The sequence below is a fragment of the Elephas maximus genome, chromosome 6 (assembly GCF_024166365.1).
Source record: "Elephas maximus indicus isolate mEleMax1 chromosome 6, mEleMax1 primary haplotype, whole genome shotgun sequence".
NCBI classification, from domain to species: domain Eukaryota; kingdom Metazoa; phylum Chordata; class Mammalia; order Proboscidea; family Elephantidae; genus Elephas; species Elephas maximus.
The window spans coordinates 45,499,124-45,521,141 of record NC_064824.1 but is presented as its reverse complement, the minus strand read 5'-3'; the positions used below and the strand labels follow the sequence as shown (position 1 = coordinate 45,521,141).

Sequence of the window (22,018 nt, the reverse complement as noted above, 5' to 3'; positions counted from 1 at the left end):
GCTGAATAAGTATGGTGAAAGAACACAACCCTGATGTACACCTTTCCTTACTTTAAACCACGCAGTATATCCTCCTTGTTCTGTTTGAACGACTGCCTCTTGATACATGTACAGATTCCTCACGAGCACCATTAAGTGTTCTGGAATTCCCATTCTTCACAATGTTATCCATAATTTCTTATGATCCACATAGTCGAATGCCTTTGCACAGTCAATAAAACACAGGTAAACATCTTTCTGGTATTCTCTGCTTTCAGCCAGGATCCATCTGACATCAGCAATGATGTACCTGATTCCACGTCCTCTTCTGAATCTGGCTTGAATTTCTGGCAGTTCCCTGTCGATATAATGCTGCAATGCACATGGAACCCATATTTCTGTTTCTCTCTTAACTGCCTGTGAGGAATGTGAGAAAGGAATGAGGAGAGGACGTGTGCCTTCTGCACTGGTTTGCCCTCACTCCTCCCCACCCCATTCTAGAAAGTGCTATGCTAACCTCTCTTCACAGCAACATATTAGAAAAAAAAAAAAAACTGGCAAAGCAGTACCGATGGAAATACCTCCAAGGAGAGGGCATAGTCAGTAACTACAGAAGGCACAGTCATTTGCATAAAATACAGTAACTGATAATGTTCTTAAATAGAAATGTAAAAGTGAAAATGATCTTACTATGTAGAATATTGGATCACTAAGTATTATAATTCTGGAATACCACACATACCAATCAACTTCTGGAAAACAACTCTAAGTTGTATAACACGAACTTGTTCCACTGAGCTTGATAAAGTTAATAAATGTTTACTTCTTTGTTCCCATATCTAATGGTTGGACTTTTAGAACTTTGTTCTAAATGAAATTTTTGTGTTTAAGACCACCATCTTCAATATTAACATAACCTACTGATTTAGGAAGGAGATGCTAACATTGATGTGACTCACTCTTAAATATTCACACAACAGTGGAAATGAACAGTAGCAAAGAAAACTCAAAACAGTGGGCAAAATAAATGACTGATATTTGGCATTAAAAAGCATTATTTTGAAATTCTGCTACCTATTGATTTGTAAAATCACTTCTGAAATTATTGCACAGTCCCTGAAAACTAAGGAAGACCTAGATAACCCACTCATATAATACACAAAAATGGTTAAGTGCTTGGCTGATAACCAAAGCATGGCTTATGAGAGAAAAGGCCTGGCAATTGCAAAAAGATTTCAGCCCAGGAAATCCTATGGGGCAGTTCTACTCTGTCCTACAGGGTTGCTATGAGTCAAAAATCAACTCAAGGGCACCTAACAACAACAGTCTACGATGTCAGCAGGTAAGTGTCTGAGAAACAAGGGTGAAGAGTACTTATAAAGTACAATGAGCAAACAAATTTTAAGGGTGATGGATACTGAGTTTATCTTGACTTTCAGAAGTGTACATATACGTAACACTTATCAAACTGCACATTTTAAATATGTGCAGTTTACACATACGCTCACCAGAGTCAGAATCAACTCAACGGCAACCAACGTCTGCCAAATACAGCCCAATAAAACTATTTTTAATCAAAACATATCTTTCAAACACAAAATTCTGGTTGAAATAATATTACCATATGTAACCAAAAAACCAAACCAAACCCGTTGCCATTGATTCCAACTAATAACGATTCTATAGGTAACATATGTGCTAATTCTTTGAGAATTTCATGTAGTACACAACATTATACCCACACAGTCTCATTATACTACTAAGACTTTTTCTGGGAAGCTGTGGCTTTGAGTGATTCAGAGTGCCCTTTCAGGTCTTAGTTCCAATTACCCTGGAAACCCATACTGAGAGGTAGGTAAGGAAGCTGACGGTGATCCAGGTGATAGAACGTCACTTACCAAAAAAAAAATCTGTACAGTAAATCTGGAATTTTGCTAGCTTTAACTGTAAATTCTGTATTATGAAATACAAAAATTAGAATAGATACCTTTTCAGGTATCTGTCCCACTCACACCAATGTCCACTTTCTAAGAACTACCAACCCATTCTCTCCCTCAGGAGTGAGCTGCCATCAACCAAGCTGTCAAATCACCTCACCCTACCCTAAACCACAGTTGCTTGAACCAGGCAAGATACCTGAATACGCCAATCATACTCCGTTGGCTGGAAATCTAGAAATTACAGTGACTCTCACTCAGAGCTGGTTGCTTAAATAAAGACGTAAAGTTAGAAGCTGGGGGTGGCCGCCGTTGGCCAAGAGGAGACCAAAGTTCTGGAAATCCTTTTGAAGGGGAAAAAAAATAACATTAAAAACATTTTTTAAAATAATATCTCATTACAAAATGGAGTTCATTCCAGGCATTTTAGGATGCTTCAATATTACAACATTCATCAATAATGAATATATCTAAAGGGAAAATCACAGATGCAAAAAAAAGCAGTTAAGAAATTTTCACTCATTCATGATAAAACACTGAAGATTTTACACACGCACACACACTCACGTACGCACCAGGTTAAGTTAAAAAGCATTGCTACAAAACCACAAAAACCTTTATTAAACAAAAATATCAAAATGTGAAGCCACTGTCTCTCAATGTATCCTCCATCTAGGTCTATACACCTCCGAAGGCAGTGTTTCCACCTCTCTAACCCTTCCCTGAAGAATTCTGCGCTCTCTGACTTACACCATGTCAAAACAGCAGTTCTGGCATCCTCTAGGGACTCAAATCACATCCCTTTTAAATATTCTTCTGAATTTGAAGAACAAAAAGAAGTCTGAAGGGGCAAGATCGGGGCTGCAGGGTGGATAGGGTAAGGCTTCTCAACAAAATTCTTGGACAGAAGAATGAGCAGGTGCATTGTCGTGATGGAAAAAAATTCCTCAGCACAACTTTCCTGGCCTTTTTCTCACCAATGCAGTTTTTGACTTTCTCAAAACTTCTTCATAATAAGCCCCTGTGATCATTCTGTGGCCTTCAGAAAATTTATCAAGATTACCCCTTTAGAATCCCAAAACACAGCTGCCATAACCTTCTGACTGGTCTTCCCTCTCCTGACTCCTATTTGAAGTCTTCCCGGCCTTCCTTAAACCACTTGATCCATTCTAAAAACTGCTGTTTTATGTGGGGCAGCATTCCCATAAACTTGTTGCAAAGCTTCAATGATTTGGGAAGATGTCCACTTCAGTTTTCTTAAAAATTTGATATTAGCCCTAACCTCAGAATCGTTTTTTTCCATGGCACAAAAAGGATCCTTTTTTTTTCCTTTGAAGGCACCCCAACGAGACTAAGACAAGTGTATTACTGAGAGAAGTTGTCTCTAACCATCCACTGATCACAGAAATGTTTTGTTTGGAATAAACCCATGCATGTATGAACCTATGTATGAACCGAAACCCTAGCAGCAATACTTTCTGATTTACCCTCATGTACATATATTTGTGTGTGTATATACATATACACACACACACATTACAAAAAAGAAAACCAAACCTATTGCTGCTAAGTGGATTCCGACTTATAGCAACCCTACAGTACAGAGCAGAACTGCCCCATAGGGTTTCCAAAGAGCAGCTGGTGGATTCAAACTGCTGACCTTTCAGTTAGTAGCCCAATGCTTAAGCAATGGTGCCACCAGGGCTCCACATACTTACATATACACACAGGCATGTATCTTATTACATATATATGTACTGCTACATTATACATTATTTATTTTCTACATCTATATATCAGTCCCACCACCCAGCTGTCAGTCTGTCATACTGTGGTGGCTTGTGTTTTGCTATGATGCTGAAAGCTATGCCACTGATATTTCAAATACTAGCAGAGTAATCCATGGTGGACAAATTTCAGTGAAGCTTCCAGACTAAGACAGACCAGGGAAAAAAGCCTGGGGATCTACTCCTGAAAACTGAAAACCTTATGGATCACAACAGAACACTGTCCAACTCACTTGCTCTGGACACCTCATCAGAAGGGATCAATCACTACAGAAGGACATCATGTTTGGTGAAGCAGAGGGCTGACAACAGTGTGGGAGACCTTTGGTGAGACTGATTGGCACAGCAGCCACAATAATGGTCCTGAACAAGCTGGCAAGTGTGAGGATGATGCAGGAAGAGCCAGGAGTCCAAGTCAACTCAGAGGCAGCTAATAACAACAACATATAATCAGTCTGAAAAAAATTAAAAATCAACATCTAGAGGCATTAAAGTAAAAAAACAAAACAAAGATACTCGTTATTTCCACTACTATTTAACATGGAGTTAAAGTATTTGTATTTGCTAACAGAATTAGATAGGGGAAGACAATGAGAAACATACTAATGGAAAAGCAGAGGTAAAACTACCTCTATTAACAGATGATATGGTACCTGCCTCAACAGCCCAACAGAATCAATGCAAAAAGTAGAACAAACAATAATTCAGTAAAGATGGAAGACAAAAAAATATACAGAATCAAAAGCTTTAGTAAATATAAACAATAACAAGCTATATGGAAAAATGGAAGAGGAGATGCCATTTATAACCACCACCAAATAAAATTCCTTGTAATAAGCTTAACAGAAAATGTGCAAAACCAATATAAGAAAGATGCTCCAGAAGGATATATAAGTGACTTCAACAAATGAAGAGCCAAACATATATTCTCAGAGAGAAAGTCAACATTATGAAGATGCCATTCTCCAAAATTTAGTTTATAAATGTAAGGTGAATCTCAATAAAAAGACCAACATTTTTTTCTGGGGGTAGATAAAATAATTATAAAGCTCATACAAAAAAAGAAACAAGCAAGAATGGTCAAGAAACACCCTGCTAAGTCAGAACTGAAGCCACTCCCGAAAGTCCACCTTTCACTCAAAAATTATATAAAACAGACAATAACAACACGTGAGGAATGTCCCTCTTAGTTCAATCAAGTATACGAGATCAAATGGGCAACACCTGCCCAAAAGGCAAAGACGAGAAGGCAGAAAAGGATAGGAAACCAGGAGAAACAGACACAGGGAGCCCAGAGTGTAAAAGAGGGAGCGTGCTGACACATTGTGGGGATAACAACCAATGACACAAAACAATTTGTGTCTAAATTTTTGAATGAGAAATTAATTTGCACTATAAGCTTTAACCTAAAACACACACACACACACACACACAAAAAGATACTCAAGGAAACTCTTTTAAAAAAGAGCAATGAGAATGGGAGGAAAGGATCCGCCCCACAAGATATAAACACAAAGAATAAAATAAAAAGACAAAATAATAAAATTAAAAGATCGATGGCTAAAATAATAAAATTTTTGCACAAAAACAGACTGAATGTCAATGAAACAAAATAGAAAGCTAAGAAATAGACCCAATTGTCTAAGGAAGGTGGTATCTCAAACCGGGGAGAAAAGACGACTCTTTAAAAACTGTTTAGATAACTAAATATCCACTTGGATGAGAAAATTGGGTCTATAGAGCAGTGCTAACTAGAATAAACCACAGACGTTCTAGAAGAAAACTTGAGATAATTAGTAACCTAGGACGGGAGAAAAATCTTCCGAACTTTAATTCAGAAGTCAAAAGCATTTTTCATTAAGAACTAAAAACTCTGACTACTTGACAATGTGAATCAACCAGGAGCTAATTAAGTTACAGTAAGTATACACAATAAAATATCACCTAGTTATACTAATAACAAATCAGGATCAATGCCCAGCCCTCAAGAATTTCTCTAATTACCCTATCTATGCTTTACATTCCCTTGTTTTGGGGAATCACTATGTCTTCCTCCCAAGCTCCACTACAGACTGATGATCCAAAGGCAAGCTGCCAGTCTCTTACAATATCCACCTTCCAGGCTACTGTAACAAGGACTAGTCTAATAACTGACTAGATGATGCAAGCTGGGCTAAATAGATTTTTTTCCTAAGATTTTTCAATCTGAAGGAACAGATGACAAAACAAATCACACACACACACACACACACACACACACACACACACACACACACCCCTAAGCCAGTTCCCATCGAGTTGATTCCAACTCATGGTGACCCCACACGTGGTTAGAGTAGAAGTGTGCTACACAGGGTTTTTAATGACTGCTATTTCAGCAGATCATCAGGCCTTTCTTCCGAGGCACCTCTGGTAGACTCGAACAGCCTAATTTTTGGCTAGCAGCCAAGTCTATTAACCATTTGCACCATGTAGGGGCTCCACAAATTTAACAAAACAAAACAAAAAAAACGATTGCTGTAGAGTCAACTTTGACTCATAGTAGCGGCCTTACAGCACATAAAACTGCCCCCAAGGGTTTCCAAGGCTGTAATCTTTACGGAAGCAGACTGCCATATGTTTTTCCTGCAGAGCATGGCTGGTGGGTTCAAACTGCTGATCTTTATATTGGTAGCAAAGCGCTTAACCACTGAACCACCAGGACTCCTTATATATAAATACACAGAAAACAGCATGAAATGATGTACACTTGCTCACCTGAATGTCAACCACGGATATCTTAGTGATAGGACTGAGAATGCTCTGTTTTCTATATAGTTTTCCTGCATATTGTTTTTTTTTTTAGAAAAATAAACATATGATACTATTATAATTGGAGTGAGGGGGTTATTTCCAAAAACAGTGAGTTTGGATGTTTCAACGTTTTGTTCTTCCAAGTTACAGAGAAATTATCTATCTCAAGATATGCTCAGATGGCTGCACACACTTCCAATGATCACTGGGTACTGCTTTACTCATCCTTCTTCCATCCTATATAACCCTTCCACAGACAATGAATATCTATCTTCCTTACGCTATGTTCATATCAGGCAACTTTCAATTATGCTCCTGTTTCTAGATGATTCTACCACAATACAGGAAAGCAATATTTAAATGAATTTACTTTAGTGCTTACAAGGAAGAATCTCCCTTTATACTCCATTTACAATATTTGCACTCTTCAGTGATGTGTTTCCACTTGAAAGAATCTAAGAGTAAATAAAATTCTGTATTTTACAATAGTTTAAACTCAAGAGTCTAAAGTCTAAATATCTCCTTAGACTCTTCGGAAATTTTAGAACTTTGTGATTCATACACAATGAAAATTAACAACAAAAAAGTAAACTATATCATCTACTAAAATGTGATTCTTAACCTCCTCTAAGCCATTTACTCCATTAATAATCTGAAGATTCTGTTGGGGGTGGGGGAGGGAACACATACATATAAAACTGTGTGGGGAAGAAAATCAGGAAATTCAGAGACTCCATTAAGTCTATCTATGCACCAGGGACTCAGTTAAGAAACCCTGATATGCAACGGAGACAACTGATATGTCTTAATCCAGAAGATATCCAAATATTTTTTCTCAGTCATAAATTTGCTGAAAATACACAGCTAGATATCACATTCTTAATGCACCAGCCTCCTAATCTTTTGCCACCACCACCATCCATATACTGCCTCCATGATCAATCCTACAAATAAAAACTTGATGACATACCCTACAGAACCCTAGCTCCCATCAAGATTAAACCCTGTAACTCTAGCGTAAAGGAAATACCTAAACGTACATGGCTTAATATAATTTACTTATCATTGTATATAGTAAATGATGTATTATCCACATTTGCTGAATTAATTAGAGCAGTTGTTTTTCAAACTGTGGGTTAAACCATTAGCCAATCATGAAATCAATTTAGCAGCTTGTGACCAAAATAATTTTTGATAAAACTGAACTGAAAAGGAAAAAAACATGTGTATATAAGTGTGTTTCTGTATGCATGCATATCGAAATGTATTTTGTTTCAGTTACACATACACAATGAGTTAGTCAAAAAGTCTGAATGCCAATGAATTAGAACAAAAAGAAAGAAACCTGGAAAGGAGTGGCAAAATGGTGAGGCAGACAGGCACCTGACATGGGCGCACATGCCAACATTTTTTTTCTACCTAGACAAATCACCCATAAACTATGATTTGGTTGGTAGATGTAGAGTAAAGCCTACTTATGCATTTTATAAAAGCATCTCACCACTATGCTACTTCCTAAACTGGTGGTTCTCCAAGTGGAGTTCCCAAGAAACAGTGTCAGGATCGCCTGGGAACTCGCCAAAAGTGCAAATTCTCTGGTCTCACCCATGACCCACTAAATCAGATACTCTGGGGATGGGGCCCAGTGATCTGGGTTTTAACAAGCCCTCTTCCAGGTGATTCTGATGCACACCAAAGTTTAAGAATCACTGTCTTAAATCTTTTGTATTTCTTTTGCGGATATTTTGAAAAGTTCTTAAGAACTCTGTCAAGGTTCTTGAACTATTTCAAGTAAAACTGAAGAGTAACTGCTACTGACTGAAGCGCCTATAAAGTAGAGACAATCCTATTCCACGTACTTCCTTTATGGAAAGTGGGCCCTGAGCTTTAAGCTAAAGTAAGTAAATCTTATGCATTGCTTGTATAGTAAATAATCAAGCAGCACTCTCTTTGGATCATTCTCCGTAACACAATGGTTCTTTTACTCAGAACTCTTTTGACAGACACTGTTTGTAATAGGATTTTGTTTGTCTTAAAAGGTGCATATGGAGGACAATGGTGGTCCAGTGGTAGAATTCTCACCTTCCGTGTGGGAGACCTGAGTTCAATTCCCAGCTAATGCATCTCATGCCACCATCCCTGCCAATGCAATTCACAGCCACCATCCCTCAGTAAGTGGAGGCCTGAATGTTCAGCAGAGCTTCTAGACCAAAAGGAACTAGGAAGAAAGGCCTGACAATCTACTTCCAAAAATCAGCCAATGAAAACCCTATCAATCACAAAGGTTTGATCTACAAATGATCATGGGATGGTAGAGGACCACGCAGCATTTTGTTGTTGTGCGTGGGGTTGCCAAAAGTCGGGAGCTAACTTGATGACAGTTAACAAAAACAAAAAGGTGGATCTACACTAGACCACAAAAACTGTTTCAATCCTCCAATAACTATAATGGTATATATCGCACACGTCCCTATGACATGTGTCTAATTCATGGCATTCTGGCATAGAGGAGTAATTTCAACACTGATCTGTAAAAATTAATTCAATAATACACTAAACTAACTATTACATGAACTCACACACTGGTTCAAATCATGACACTAATTTCTACAATATCGTTTTTATCTTTCAAATACACTGAACTTCATACTGAATCACCCGTATACTATTCTTTCCTCTCATACTTACAACAGTCATAAGCTGCTTGAAGACAAGTACTACACCTTGTCTCTCTTTTTTTTAATTGTACTTTAGATGAACGTTTACAGAACAAACTAGTTTCTTATTAAACTGTTAGTATACATATTGTATGACATTGGTTAACAACCCCACGACATGTCAACACTCTCCCTTCTCGACCTTGGGTTCCCTATTACCAGCTTTCCTGTCGTCTCCTGCCTGCTAGTCCTTGCCCTCTAGGCTATGCCCCTTTTGTCTCGTTTTGTTTTATGGGCCTGTCTAATCTTTGGCTGAAGGGTGAGCCTCGGGGGTGACTTTATTACTGAGTTAAAATGGTGGCCGGGGGACAGCTAGTCTCTTTCTGTGTCTGAAGCACAAAGCAAGTGTTTTTCATTCAGTCAACAAATGTTTAATGAACAGCTACCACGTGCATTCACTGTGCCAGATGATGGGAGGCACAAAGGTGATACAGACAGTCCTTGTGTTCATGGAGCCATTTACTGAATGAACAGACATCACAAACAAATACAATGAAAAATTGAGAGAGTGCAGTCTGTATGAAAGATCCGGCTTGCCAACATGATACCTGAAATATCTTTCTTCAAAGGGGTACCTTATCATTCCCTCTCTGACCCAAGGCCATAAATGTTAGAAAAAACATATTGGCAAGCCATTTAATCAACAGTTAATCTGATTTTAATATTCTCTATATACAGTAATACAAACAAAAGTCCTATGCATAATGCAAGGCTTTGCATTCCCTCATGGAAATGACAGGTTTGATATCCAAACCCCAAATAGCCAACAGAAAACCTGCAAATTGCCAATTCTCAATTACAGATATTTTATTCTCTGACTTTATGACTGTCGATTAAGAAAGAAACTTTAAAGGCACCTATTACTCACTTGTAAAATGAGTACAGCAAGAGAAGCAACTGCCCACTTTACCAAGTAAAAAGCATTTGTCTAGAAACTTTCTAGAACACACACACAAACTGGTAATAGTAGCTGCCTCTGTACAGTGGGAATCTGGGGACAGAAGGGCACTTATTTTTCAAGTATATCCTTCTGTACTGTTAAATTTTTATTTTTAAATTATGTGGATATATTATTTTTCAATTTTAAAAAGTTAGTATAAAAATAACATAATTCTGTCTACAGTAGCATCTCCTTCATAACAGTGGGAATAAAATCTGTAGCCTGCCTATGTATTTGGGACTAGGATGACACAGGAATGGGAGTGCTGTTTGGGTCACAGAAATGCTCCTGAGGGGTCAGGGAACCCCCAAAACATCCACAGAAAGAACTCAGGAGTCCATGAACTTGGCTAATAATTATTTCTCTAATTTCATTAACTTCTAACTTAAGTTTAACATTTCCTTCAGTTACTAATGCAGGCAACGGTCTACAGCAGTACTAGCATTACCTGCTGTCTTTGTCACCAAAAGAAATCACAGATCTTTTCACATTCTATTACAGTGACTGCAGTTGTCAAAATATTTACACTCATCACTAGTTCAAATTTAAGACAATTAGATTCACCTCTAAATCTTGTCTTTTTACTGTGTTAACAATGTACCTATATATTACATATTTTAATATTTTGATAACTGTATTTCAATATAACTGGTTTCTCTGATTTTATTTTATGCATTTAAAACATCATGCTGAAGAGTTTCACCAGACTACAAAAAGATCTATAGCACAAAAAAGTTAAGAATCCCTGGATAATGATTCTCAAATCAGGTGCGATAATCCCCATTTGGAAATTGAAGGAGGAAGCATTTTCAGGTAATCCCAATTGGAATGCTACAAAAAATTAGTAGGCAGGGGATAGATGTGATAAAATTCCTGTTATGCCTGCAAAAGTTCCATGCAACCAAGTAGAAACTGAATGCTAATAGTGTCCCAGTTTTGATCCTCAAGGATCAAATAAACGGCATGACTGCCCTCATCCATACCATGCTTTCCCAAGTTTCCAAACTTAAGTGTTCATCCTAAAGAGTTCACTGGTATATTAATAATTTCTCTTCTCATTCTCTTCCCTTCCACTGAAGAGATTTGCATCACAAAATCTATTTTTTCCCCAATGACCACCTCAGCTGTCCGATCCAAAAAGAATCATTTCTGAAAAACAAATACAATATTTTACCATCAATTATTCAGGACCCATTTATTACTCTGAGTTTCAGCTAATGATTTAGTTCTCTTGGCTGCTAATTTTCAAAGTTTTTAATTTTTTTAATCAATTTGATTGTTAACTCCTCTGCCGGAAACTGGAGAAGAAAGAAGGAAAATACGCTGATCAATTTGTTAATGCTTGATGGCTATAAAAATATATTTAATTGGCAGGAGAAAAAAAAAGTGAAACTATACCACAGAATAACACATGGGAATACTCTGTATATTTTACTCTTCCATACTCCTCCCTAGTTCTTATTATCGTGTATAAGTGAAAATTGTTAATAAAAAATTGCAGTTGCCTGTACAAGCACTAATTTTAAGCCTACAAAAATTTAATCTTTAAAAGTACTGTTTGTGATGTTTCCCACTGAACAGATGAAGAAATGTAGCTAAATAAAATTAAGTAATTCACCTTACCCAGAGGGAAAGTGGCAGAGGCCGGAATTGAAACCTAAATTACAATTTCAAAGTTCCAACCACTTTATCAAATCAGTAGTACAATTTAGTGTCAACTCTCCAATCAACACTCTCTCATCCTTTGCTCAAAAAGAAAAGAAAGCTGCAAGCAAAGCTAGCAGGCAGGCTGACACTTCCACTTTGCATCCCTCTCACTTCAGTGCAATGCTAGCTGACAGGAAAAAAGTAACATAAAAGCACATATAAGGAAATGGTGCTGAGGAGACTCTAAGTGACCATCAATTTCCTCCACAGTATGAATTCCAGAAGAAACTGTCCTGCATGGTGGAATATGCAAATTTGAAGTTCTGTTCATTAAAGTAATGTAGACAAGCCAAATAATCAAGTGTCAGCTTTAAAATAAAATCAAATAATGATGATGAACATTCTGCTACTTTGGTCTCCTTCAATGGCTCATTCCTACCTTTTCTCATGCTCTCCCCTATGTACCCATTACCGTTTTCTACCTCAACTCTACTTGAAATGAAATGGACTTAAACTGAAATGAAGATACAGAGCTGTATATGTAGTAATACAACCAAACTCAATCCTAGCACCCAGGGTCATGGCCAACAATTATTACAAACTTTCTACTACTTAAGTGCCAAGCTAGGTATCTAGCCTGTCTTTTAAAAAAAACAAAAACTGCTGTCAAGTCAATTCTGGCTCATGGTGACCCCATGTGTGTCAGAATAGAACTGTGCTCCACGGAGTTTTCAACGGCTGATTTTTTGGATGTACACTGCCAGGGCTTTCTTCTGAGGCTTCTCTGGGTGGACTCAAACCTCCAACCTTTCAGTTAGCAGCCCAGTGCACTATTTGCACTACTCAAGGACCCCCACAGCCTGTTTTAGATACTGTACTGAATAAAATACAGTATAAGATGTGATACTTAAGGCATTGAGCTAGTTAGGAGAGTATCTATTTTCTATTCTCTCTGTCTCTCTTACACACACACACACACACACACACTCTCTCTCTCTCAAACCTCAAGTGAGAAACATGAGATATAAAATTAAAATAGACCCAAGTGGTATGGAATAAATGTACTACCAAAATCCAAAAAATTTACAGTGATGACTAAGAGTGGTAAAAATGGTGAAAGAAAATGTCATAAAACCCAGGGAGCTGATCACAACCAAAACATACAGATGTTGTGTTGTTGTTTTTAGTTGCTGTCTAGTCGATTCTGACTCACTGGCAACCCTATGCGTAGATTTTTGTAAGATACATCTTCATATTAGAATGAATTTAAGTCTACGTGAATCATGTGAAGTAGTTTTTGTCTTATTCATCTCGAGGAAAAATCACTACCAGATAATGGAGAAATTAATTAATCCCCATTTAAAAAGAAAAAGAAAAATCTTAAATAAAATTGACAGCATCTCAGTAGTGTTAAGTTTTAATGTATTAATATCTTCCTAATATTAAGTTTCCCGTTTGTTAGTTCTTTTCATCTGATTAACATTCTGGACAATATGCCCAGTAGGCAGACATGTGGGTTCACAAATGCAAGTTAATTTCTAGAGCCAAAAGTACCTTAAAGGTCACTTAGTCCAATTCTATTCCACAAATGAGGAAACTCAGGGCCAGGAAGGTTAAATAATTTCTTTGAGGTCACCTAAAACTCATCCTTTGCTACTTTGAAAATAAGTATGAAGTGCTTTCTTTAAAAGGATTTTGGAGACTTCTTTTATAGTTCTTGATTTAACAAAATATTCTAGTCTCATTAAAACACCTTACAAACTTAAGGTTTGTGAAAAACACACTAAGCATACTAACTCATCTTAGGACAAACTATGGATTAAAATATTTTAACTTCCTAACTTTTGGTCATGATGTAATTTACCCATGAGGAGATCTCTCAGGGCAGCTCCCTGGCTAATGCCTCATTCTCAGGATGGCAGCCCCAACCAGTACATGCATACTAACTTCACTGACCCCCTGACCGACAGACTTAGACACCTGATGCAAGCCAGACCAATCAAACTCTCCATTTTAGGAACCTGGAATTCCGAACCCAAAGAAACATAATAACAATGATGATAATAATGGCTAATATTTATTAAAAGCTAGTGCTGCATGCCACAAACCATTCATGCATGCTGAAATTCATGTAATCCTCCCAACAACCTCAGGAGATTTTACAGATAAGGTTAACCTGTCCAAGGACTCAAACCCGTATAGTCTGACTCCACAACACTGGCACACAGGCACTTTACTGTCTATGCTGCTTCTCAAAAGATTGGGAATTGTTAGCATTGAGTGACATCAGTGTCACCTGCTGCTTAAAGGCCATAGTTGCCCTGGTTCCTGCTCTTCCTAAGCCTTGACTGTTCAACACTTCCCTGGAGTCTGAAAAACATCCTCCAGGATCCTTAAAATAACCAGATTTGGTTCCTTTTACTTGACACCAACCTAACCATTCCACCTATCAAATATTTATAAGCCTCACCTTCAGAAAGCAGATACTGAAGAAATAGAAACATACACCACAGATAAATCATTCCTCTAAATTTTTTTGATAAGAATGTGTTTACAAAAGGATTCGCAAGTTGCTTTCAAAATATCAGTCCCTTAGGCTGAAATCTTTAATGACTCCTCCACGGGATAAGAAGGTACAGAACAAGAGAGCTGTAACTGGACCTTAGCTATCATTTAGTTCCAAATCAGCAAGTTCTCAAAGCACTCACTTCGTGGATGAAGCAGTGCAACCCTGTGTTGACAATCAGACCCTGGAGTCAACTGCCCATTGGGCCTAAATTCAAATCCTGGTTCTACCAAGTTCTAGTCTAAGTAGATAACCTTGAGCAATTCAGTTAATCTCTAAAGCCTTAGGTTCTTTCTCTGGAAGAAATAACAGCACCTACACATCCTAGGGTTTAAAATGAGCTCTAAATCATGTACTGAGTTTTTCAAGTACCTAGCACATGCTCAACACATTCACCAACACACTCTCAATAAATGTTAGCTACAACGGTAGTGATGAACAAACAACCTGAGGCTCAGAGAAGTAGTAACTTTCCTAGATAATATGGGTACTTATGGACAGAACCGGAACTAGAAACAAGGCCCCCAGATTTCACCTCAATGTTCTTTTCTTCTACACCACCCCACAAACTCATAGGGCGTAACATTCAAAACTATCTATCATCTGATATAATACTACCTCTTTCAATCTAATCTCACCCTCAACTTTTATTCATTCATCGGCCAAATATTTCATTGAATGCCTTCATGTTCTGAACAGTCTCTAGTGCTGAAGAAACAAAAGAGAACAAAATCTCTACCCTTGGGAAATTTCTATCAGCTGGGGGAGAAAGAATAGGCAAGGACACACAAACATATAACATGGATGGAGCTTCCTTTAGTTTTTTCTTAAGATCCACAGAACTTGCTTTAAACATTCCTGCACTCTTGTATTTGCTTCAACATGCGCTACATCTGGAAAGCCTCCTGCCTTTTCTCCATACAACCAAAGCTCAAAGCTCAAACTGCTATCTCTCTCTAAGAAGTCTTCTCTGCATATATCCCAGTAACAGTTTTTTCTCACTCCTCTCAACTGCACTGACATTTAACTTTTTCTAGTGCTCTCTTGATGTCTGATGCCCTGGTAGTTTTTGCTGATTTTCCAGATACATGTTTTTCAGCTCAATGACTCATTCAAGCTTGCTAGAGTCAAGGTCTGTATCTTACTGTTCTTTTACTCCTAACAACACTTTAGCACACAGTTTTACGCATACATTTTAACACAGAGACCCTCTCCCCTTTAGTTTCTCAGTGTCTTATTTAGCTAACACCTGGCATTGAGATAATAACTGTCACATAGCATTTTACTTTAATTGAAAGAAAAAATGCTTAATGTTTTCACAATATTTACAAAATTGTATTTTATATCTTTTTTTGAACGCTTGATTATGAAACACGTAGTTATCAGTGCCAACAATAATTCTGAAAGGTAGAAAGACTGAACATATTCCTACCCTATCTTTCAAAACACTGCTTAAAATATTAATGGCAAAAAATTAGACAACATGAAGGCAGAAATGGCAATAAAATCGGTCAGAGTCCCCCCCTTTAAAAAAAAAAAAAAAAAAAAACCTAAAACTAAAGCACATGCTTCATGTTGACTTAGGTTCATTCTAATAAGAAAATATATCTTACAAAAATCTGTACACAGGGTTGCCAATGAGTCACAATCGACTAGACAGCAACTAAAAACAACAACCCAACATCACCACACACACCTATGAGAGAGCTAATTAGCACAAGACAAAGACTAATATTGCAGCCATACCTATGTGTAGAAAATTTCATATTTAAAGAGGTCTCTGGCCAAAGGGGGAAAAAAGATGCAATATTTATGAATATACAGTAATAAAAAGGCAACCAAAAGAATTCCTGGAAATTTTACCAAATTCTGCTAATAAATTATATATTAGTGTCCCATAAAAGCACAGCTCTTGGTATAAAAAAAGAAACAGAAGTTCATTAAACACTCAACAAACATTTATCAAGCATATACTATGTGCTACGCACAGTTCTGGGCAATCGGAAGACAATGAACAAAACAAGAAGATTCTTGAGCTTATAGAGATTACATTCTAGCACGAGAAAATCTAAATAACAAATTAGGATCGTTTCCTACAAATTTCTCATATGCTTAACATAACATAATGGTGCCAATACAGTGAGAAGCAACTACAAAGAAAAAAAAAAAGACAAAATTTGAAAAGCCAAAAGCAAATGTCAGAAACAGTTCAATGATGAAAAAAACTACACTTCCTAACAATTTAATATTCTGACCAAATCAAGATCATCTTTTTAAGTTGCCAAAATTAGAAAAAGCAAAAATATTACATACTAAAACTGTAATAAATTTAATATTTATGTAGTAGTTCAGAAGATAATTCAGGGTTCTGTACAAGGTCAATACGGAAGCATAGTGGTTAGGAGAATGGGATTTTGTGACATTAAAAGCAAGGACTTGAATGCCAGCTCTGCCACTTGCTAGCTGTGAGGCCCTTCAGTTTCTTCATCTATAAAATAGGAATCAAAATACCTCATACGGCTGTGACAAGGATTAAATAATAAAAACTGGAAACAATCCAAATATCCAACAAAAAATAAATGGATGAATATAGTGCATCAGTTCAATGAAATACTACTTAGCAGTAAAACGAATGGATCGACACACACACAACACAGATGACTCTCAAATGCATCATCATGAGCAAAAGATGCCAGACACAAAATAGTATAATTCCATGTATATGAAATTTTTGAAAAGGTAAAACTAATCTATAAAGAAAGAAAATCAGAGGTTGCTTGAACTAGGGTGGAGGGGGACTGACTACAAAGGAACACAAAGGAACTTGCTGGGGTGTTGGAAAAGTTCTGTATCTTGACGGTCGTGAGGTTCCCATGGGTGCATACATCTGTCCAAACTCATCAAAACATATGCTTAAAATGAATACATTTTATTGTATGTAACTTATACCTCAAAGGACTGAATGAGATAATACACATGAAGCCCTTAAAACAGTAACAAGGACATAGAAAGTATTCAATAAATGGTAGCTTTTTCAAAAAAAAAAAAAATTTTTTTTTTTTTTTTTTTTTAATTTAAAACATCAACACTTACAGGGAGGTGGCAAAATGGCTGATCAAAATCTGGTTGTTTAGATTCCAAATAAATAAAAGTTTATAGTATCTGACTGAGGCCAAGTGCCATGACCTAGACTACAAAGACCAAGCTATAGGAAGATCCCAACTGGCAAATGTCAGACAAAAGATGATGAAAATAAGGACAGGGAAGAAAAGAAGTAAAAGATGCCTGCTTGCCAAAAGAAAAGGATCAAAGGAACAATATTCTCAGCAATGATAAGAGTGCCACCAATGTCAAGGAACACCTAGATTACCTCAATCAGGCACTGTCTGAATGTAATTCCAAACCGAGTCAAGGACTTTATAAAGTCTAACGATAGTCCAGAAGCTACGCACAAAGGAGAGAGTCCTTAATTTTATTGTTGGGGGTGGGATGTAAAGGAGGATGAACATCCATGAACGCTAATATTAATCAAAGGATTTTGCCAAGCCAAAGAGAGAAGGGGTCACTTTGTGGACATTTTTTAAAATGCCAAGCAAAAATTAGTACATTCATAAGCCCTCCCCCACCCCCCAATTCTACATGATTTTAAAAAATGCTTATGAAGGTAACTAATTACAACATGTAGATTCTGGAAGTTGGGTTGAAACACAACTCAAGTGAAACACAAAACAAAACATCTGTGAAATTTATATCAAGGCAGAACTTTTTTTGTTTTGTTTTTTGTTTTTAAACAAATAGTGCTGCTTAAAGTCCTGTAAACAAGACCAGAAGAACTAAACGGAATGCCACTCAAAAAAGCGCAAGTCTTCTTACATGTTAATTTAAGAAAAAAAGAAGAGATGGGAAAAAATATCCCAATTGGACACTCTGGGAAGCAAGACTTTCAACTATAAATCTCAACTGTCAGGGTTTGTTTTGATTTTAAGGACCTCCACTTGTCACTTTAAAGAGGCAGAAAAGACAGAGAAAAAGGTTAGAAGCCCTGGGTTTCAACTATGGTTCTATCGGAATTTGGATTTCTTCTTTCTTAAAACTGGGGAGTTGAGGCAGGAGACTGAAAAGAATCCAACTTTGGCACTCATGTTCTAGATTGAAAATCACAAGTTTTACTGAAAAGGTTAATAGTACCGTGCTGTGACAGGAGTTAAGCACTTATTTTCAACACAACATGAAAAAAACTGCAAATTTTCTTCCTAAATTCAGATAAAATACCAAGACAACTAAGGACCAAATTTTGCTGATCATTGTACACATCATACATACCTTCCAGAGTTTAACTCTTCATTCTGGACAGGTTTCTTGACTCTTACCAAACCAAAATAATAAAATCCAAGTAATTACACACCTAATTGATACTTAGATTCCTAAGCTACCTTTTTTTTGGATCAAAACCCATAAAATAACACTAACAGAAATTTAACTTTGTGGAAACCCAAAGCTGTGTTTTTAAGCGTTATTAAAGAAAATTCAACCCATTATGTACACACACTATAATTATTCTATTTTAATTATCCTTTCAACGGAAAACTGAGCGAAGCTGGGAACAAATTTTCTTTAAAAAAAATCAAAATGTCATTCAACATTAAACTTCAGGCATATATGCTGGATTTTCATTTTATTTATTTTAAAAACGTTGAGCGCTCATCCCGCTATTACGGCTATATTCATTTCCCACTGAAAAGGTTGTCTTTCAAAAAATCAAACACCAAAGAAAAATGTGATTAAATCACAGTTGAAAATAGTAATAACGGGGTAATATAATGAGATCAGAACCTGAGTAGCCAATGAAAAGCATAAAAGCATTTCCTTCAATATTAATAGACAAAAGAGAAAACCAATCACAGAAACCTCGTGCCGTTTTTTGACAGTCACAGAAGCAAGAGAACCAATCCACACACGCCCGGGGTTGACAATAAGGCGGGACCGTAGGTTCATTGAAGAAATTCTTGAGGGTGCAGTTACTATTAACTTCGCATGCAAGGAACACCACTAGAGAGTCACAAACACTGTCAAGTCAGACGAAATTTAACTGTATGTAAAATTCAAGCCACTACCATGGGAGGGGGGGAAGCATCATTTCTGCTAAAAGGCATTGTAACATCAAATAAACAACGGCCAATTCATATGCACGAGGTCTTCAACTTCTAAATGACCACCATCCACTACTGACAATTCTCAGGGACAGAGCGTGGGCACCGCGCACGCCGACTGCTCTTCCCAAACATCCGTCGTTCATTCCTAACGCTACGCGCCGAGCGGGCGCCGTCCTAGCGAGGCCGGCAGAGCCGTCCCGCGCGGGGCCGGGGTGCGAGCCCTTCGCGTCTCCCTAACGCTACCTACACCGTGGTAGTCGCGGCCCCCGCCCTCCCCCGCCGCAGTGCTGCACCACTCACCCCGCTGCAACATCCCGGACGAGGGAGCGACGAGCGAACATTACCTTGCTAGGAGAAAAACGATGTTTGTTTTTTAAAGCACTTTACTTTTCATAAGTCATTTCAAAGAGAACCCAATGCAAAAGCAAATTTAAAAGTCGGTAGAAAAAAAAGTCTTTCCTAGCCGAAAGATCCCGCGCTCATTAATCAACCCGGCACCGGGGTGGAAAAAAAAGGTAAACAGAGACCGTACGCCAAGTGCGGCTAAAGCATCCCCTGCGCCATTCCCGGCCGCCGCTTACGGCAAGGCCCCCTTACGGCAGCGTAAGCAGCGCTGCGAGCTAATCACAACACTGGGACGCAACAACATGGCGGCCGCGGGCGGGCGCTGCGCCGGCCGAGAGGGTTTACGCTACTCCGCCGGCGTAAGGTCCCATCCATTGGAGCGGCAGCGGCGCCCTCCAGCGAGCGTAAAGCGCTCTGTGAATGGCGAGGCCCGACTGACAAAGGGGAGGGGGGAGGAGGGAAGGGGGGGTAATAAACACTCGAGTCCCTACCGATTCCTCCTCCTTCTCCATCCCGGTGGGCATCTGGGGCACGGCCCGGTTGATGGAGACGCAGTCGTTGAGATCAGGCATGTCCTTGCCGCGGTAGATAGGCAGCGGTTTGGCGGCGTCCAGCGCCCGCGCTCGGAAGGAGAGTTTACTCATTGTCTCCCCGCCTTACAGGAACAGCCCGGGCGGCGGCGTCGGGGCGGGCGGGGAGGGGGGGAGGACTCCCGCCGCCTCCTCCACCTCCTTCCTCAGTGCAGCGCGGCCGGCCCGCTCCTCCTCCTCCTCCTCACTGGCCCCGGCCACAGCATGGGCGCCCACCCCACCCGAAAACAGCCCCCCGCCGCCCGCGGCCGCTTCCACACACTAGATCCGCCGCTCGCCCGCCCGATCCGCTCCCTGCGCCATGGCCAACATGGCGGACATTACCACAGCGGCGGCGAGCGATCCCGGCAGCCCGCGCGAGAGCGCGCCCCCGCCGCGGGGACGCGCCTCGCCCTCTCCCTCCCTCCTTCCTCTCCCTTCCCCTCCCTTGCCTACCCACCCATTCTCTCCGCGGCGCTGCCGGCCCGCGGGAGCGTGCTCAGCCTCCGGCCGCCGGGAGGAGAGTGGGCGACGGCGCCCCTCCGCTGGCCGGCCGCTGCTGTTGCGGCGTGGCAGGTGCCAGGTGCGCAAGTTAACCCGTGCCCCAGAACCTGCGCCTCTGCCTCCGCGGCCGCAGCATCCCGCTCCTTGGGTGCCCGGGAGGAAGGCGCCGGTCAAAACGCCGCGGCGCCTAACAGCGCGTACGGGCTGAAGTCTGTGAGCGGGAAAGGAAGATGCCGATTACCCGAGCATGTATTTATAAAGCGCCCGTCTCCAAGGCGCGCCTAGGGCAGGCTAACGCATCTTCCAAATCGCACATCCCGGGAAGGTGCAAACGGTCCATTCCGTCTGCCCTGCCACAGGCGAGCCGACCTGCGGGGTCTCACCCACCCCGAAGCGCGCGCTCGCCCCAGCCCACTTCCCCGCGTCCTTTCGTCAGTACCTGACCGGTAGAGCGCTCCCAGATAAGGCACCGTCGCTCATCTTCGCCTTCGCTGGGAGGACGCTAATGGGAGCAGAAGGGGTTAATGGTTTGAGGCTGCTGGATGCAACAAGTGTACTGGAACCTGTCCCTCAAACTTCTGTAGAGTTATTTGGAAGATGGCAGGTATTTCTCAGATTTCAAAAAAAAAATAAGTTTTTAGAAATTAAAATTACAAAATTTGACCAAGACCGCACACATTTCCAAAGAGGCAGATAGATGTGCAAGATATTGGGTGCTGTGGAAGATGCAAAGAAGTTAGAGATAAAGTCTCTGCCCTCCTGCAGCTTTCACATTAATGGAATGACAGAAGAAGTCGGAAAGGTGATAACAGTGAGAGATGTAAATAGATGAACAGCTGGAAAAAATAAATGACAGCAAAAGATAAAAGTACTTGAAGAAAACTTTACAGGAGATGACACAAGGCACATGATTCATTATCAAATGAGTTGTACAGGTAATAAATGCCATGAAAGTTCAGAGAAAGGAGACATTACTTTAACCTGAGCTGGTCAGAGAAAGCCCTAAAAAAAAAAAAAAAAGGAGGGGAAATCAAGTAATTGATATTGCTGACATCAACTTCGCATAGCCAAGAGTTTCTTA

At 39.4% G+C, this 22,018-nt stretch overlaps 1 protein-coding gene across 2 annotated transcripts in view; it reads right to left on the bottom strand.

Annotated features, from left to right (window-relative positions):
• EPC2 (enhancer of polycomb homolog 2) overlaps positions 1-20,803 on the bottom strand; it is a 160,438-nt gene extending 139,635 nt beyond the window's left edge. For both annotated transcript variants that reach the window (XM_049887166.1, XM_049887164.1), the window contains exon 1: positions 20,356-20,803. In XM_049887166.1, the coding sequence (XP_049743123.1) occupies positions 20,356-20,508 (153 nt within the window). In that variant the 5' untranslated portion in view covers positions 20,509-20,803. The remainder of the gene's footprint in view (positions 1-20,355) is intronic.
• Positions 20,804-22,018: the final 1,215 nt, after the last annotated feature.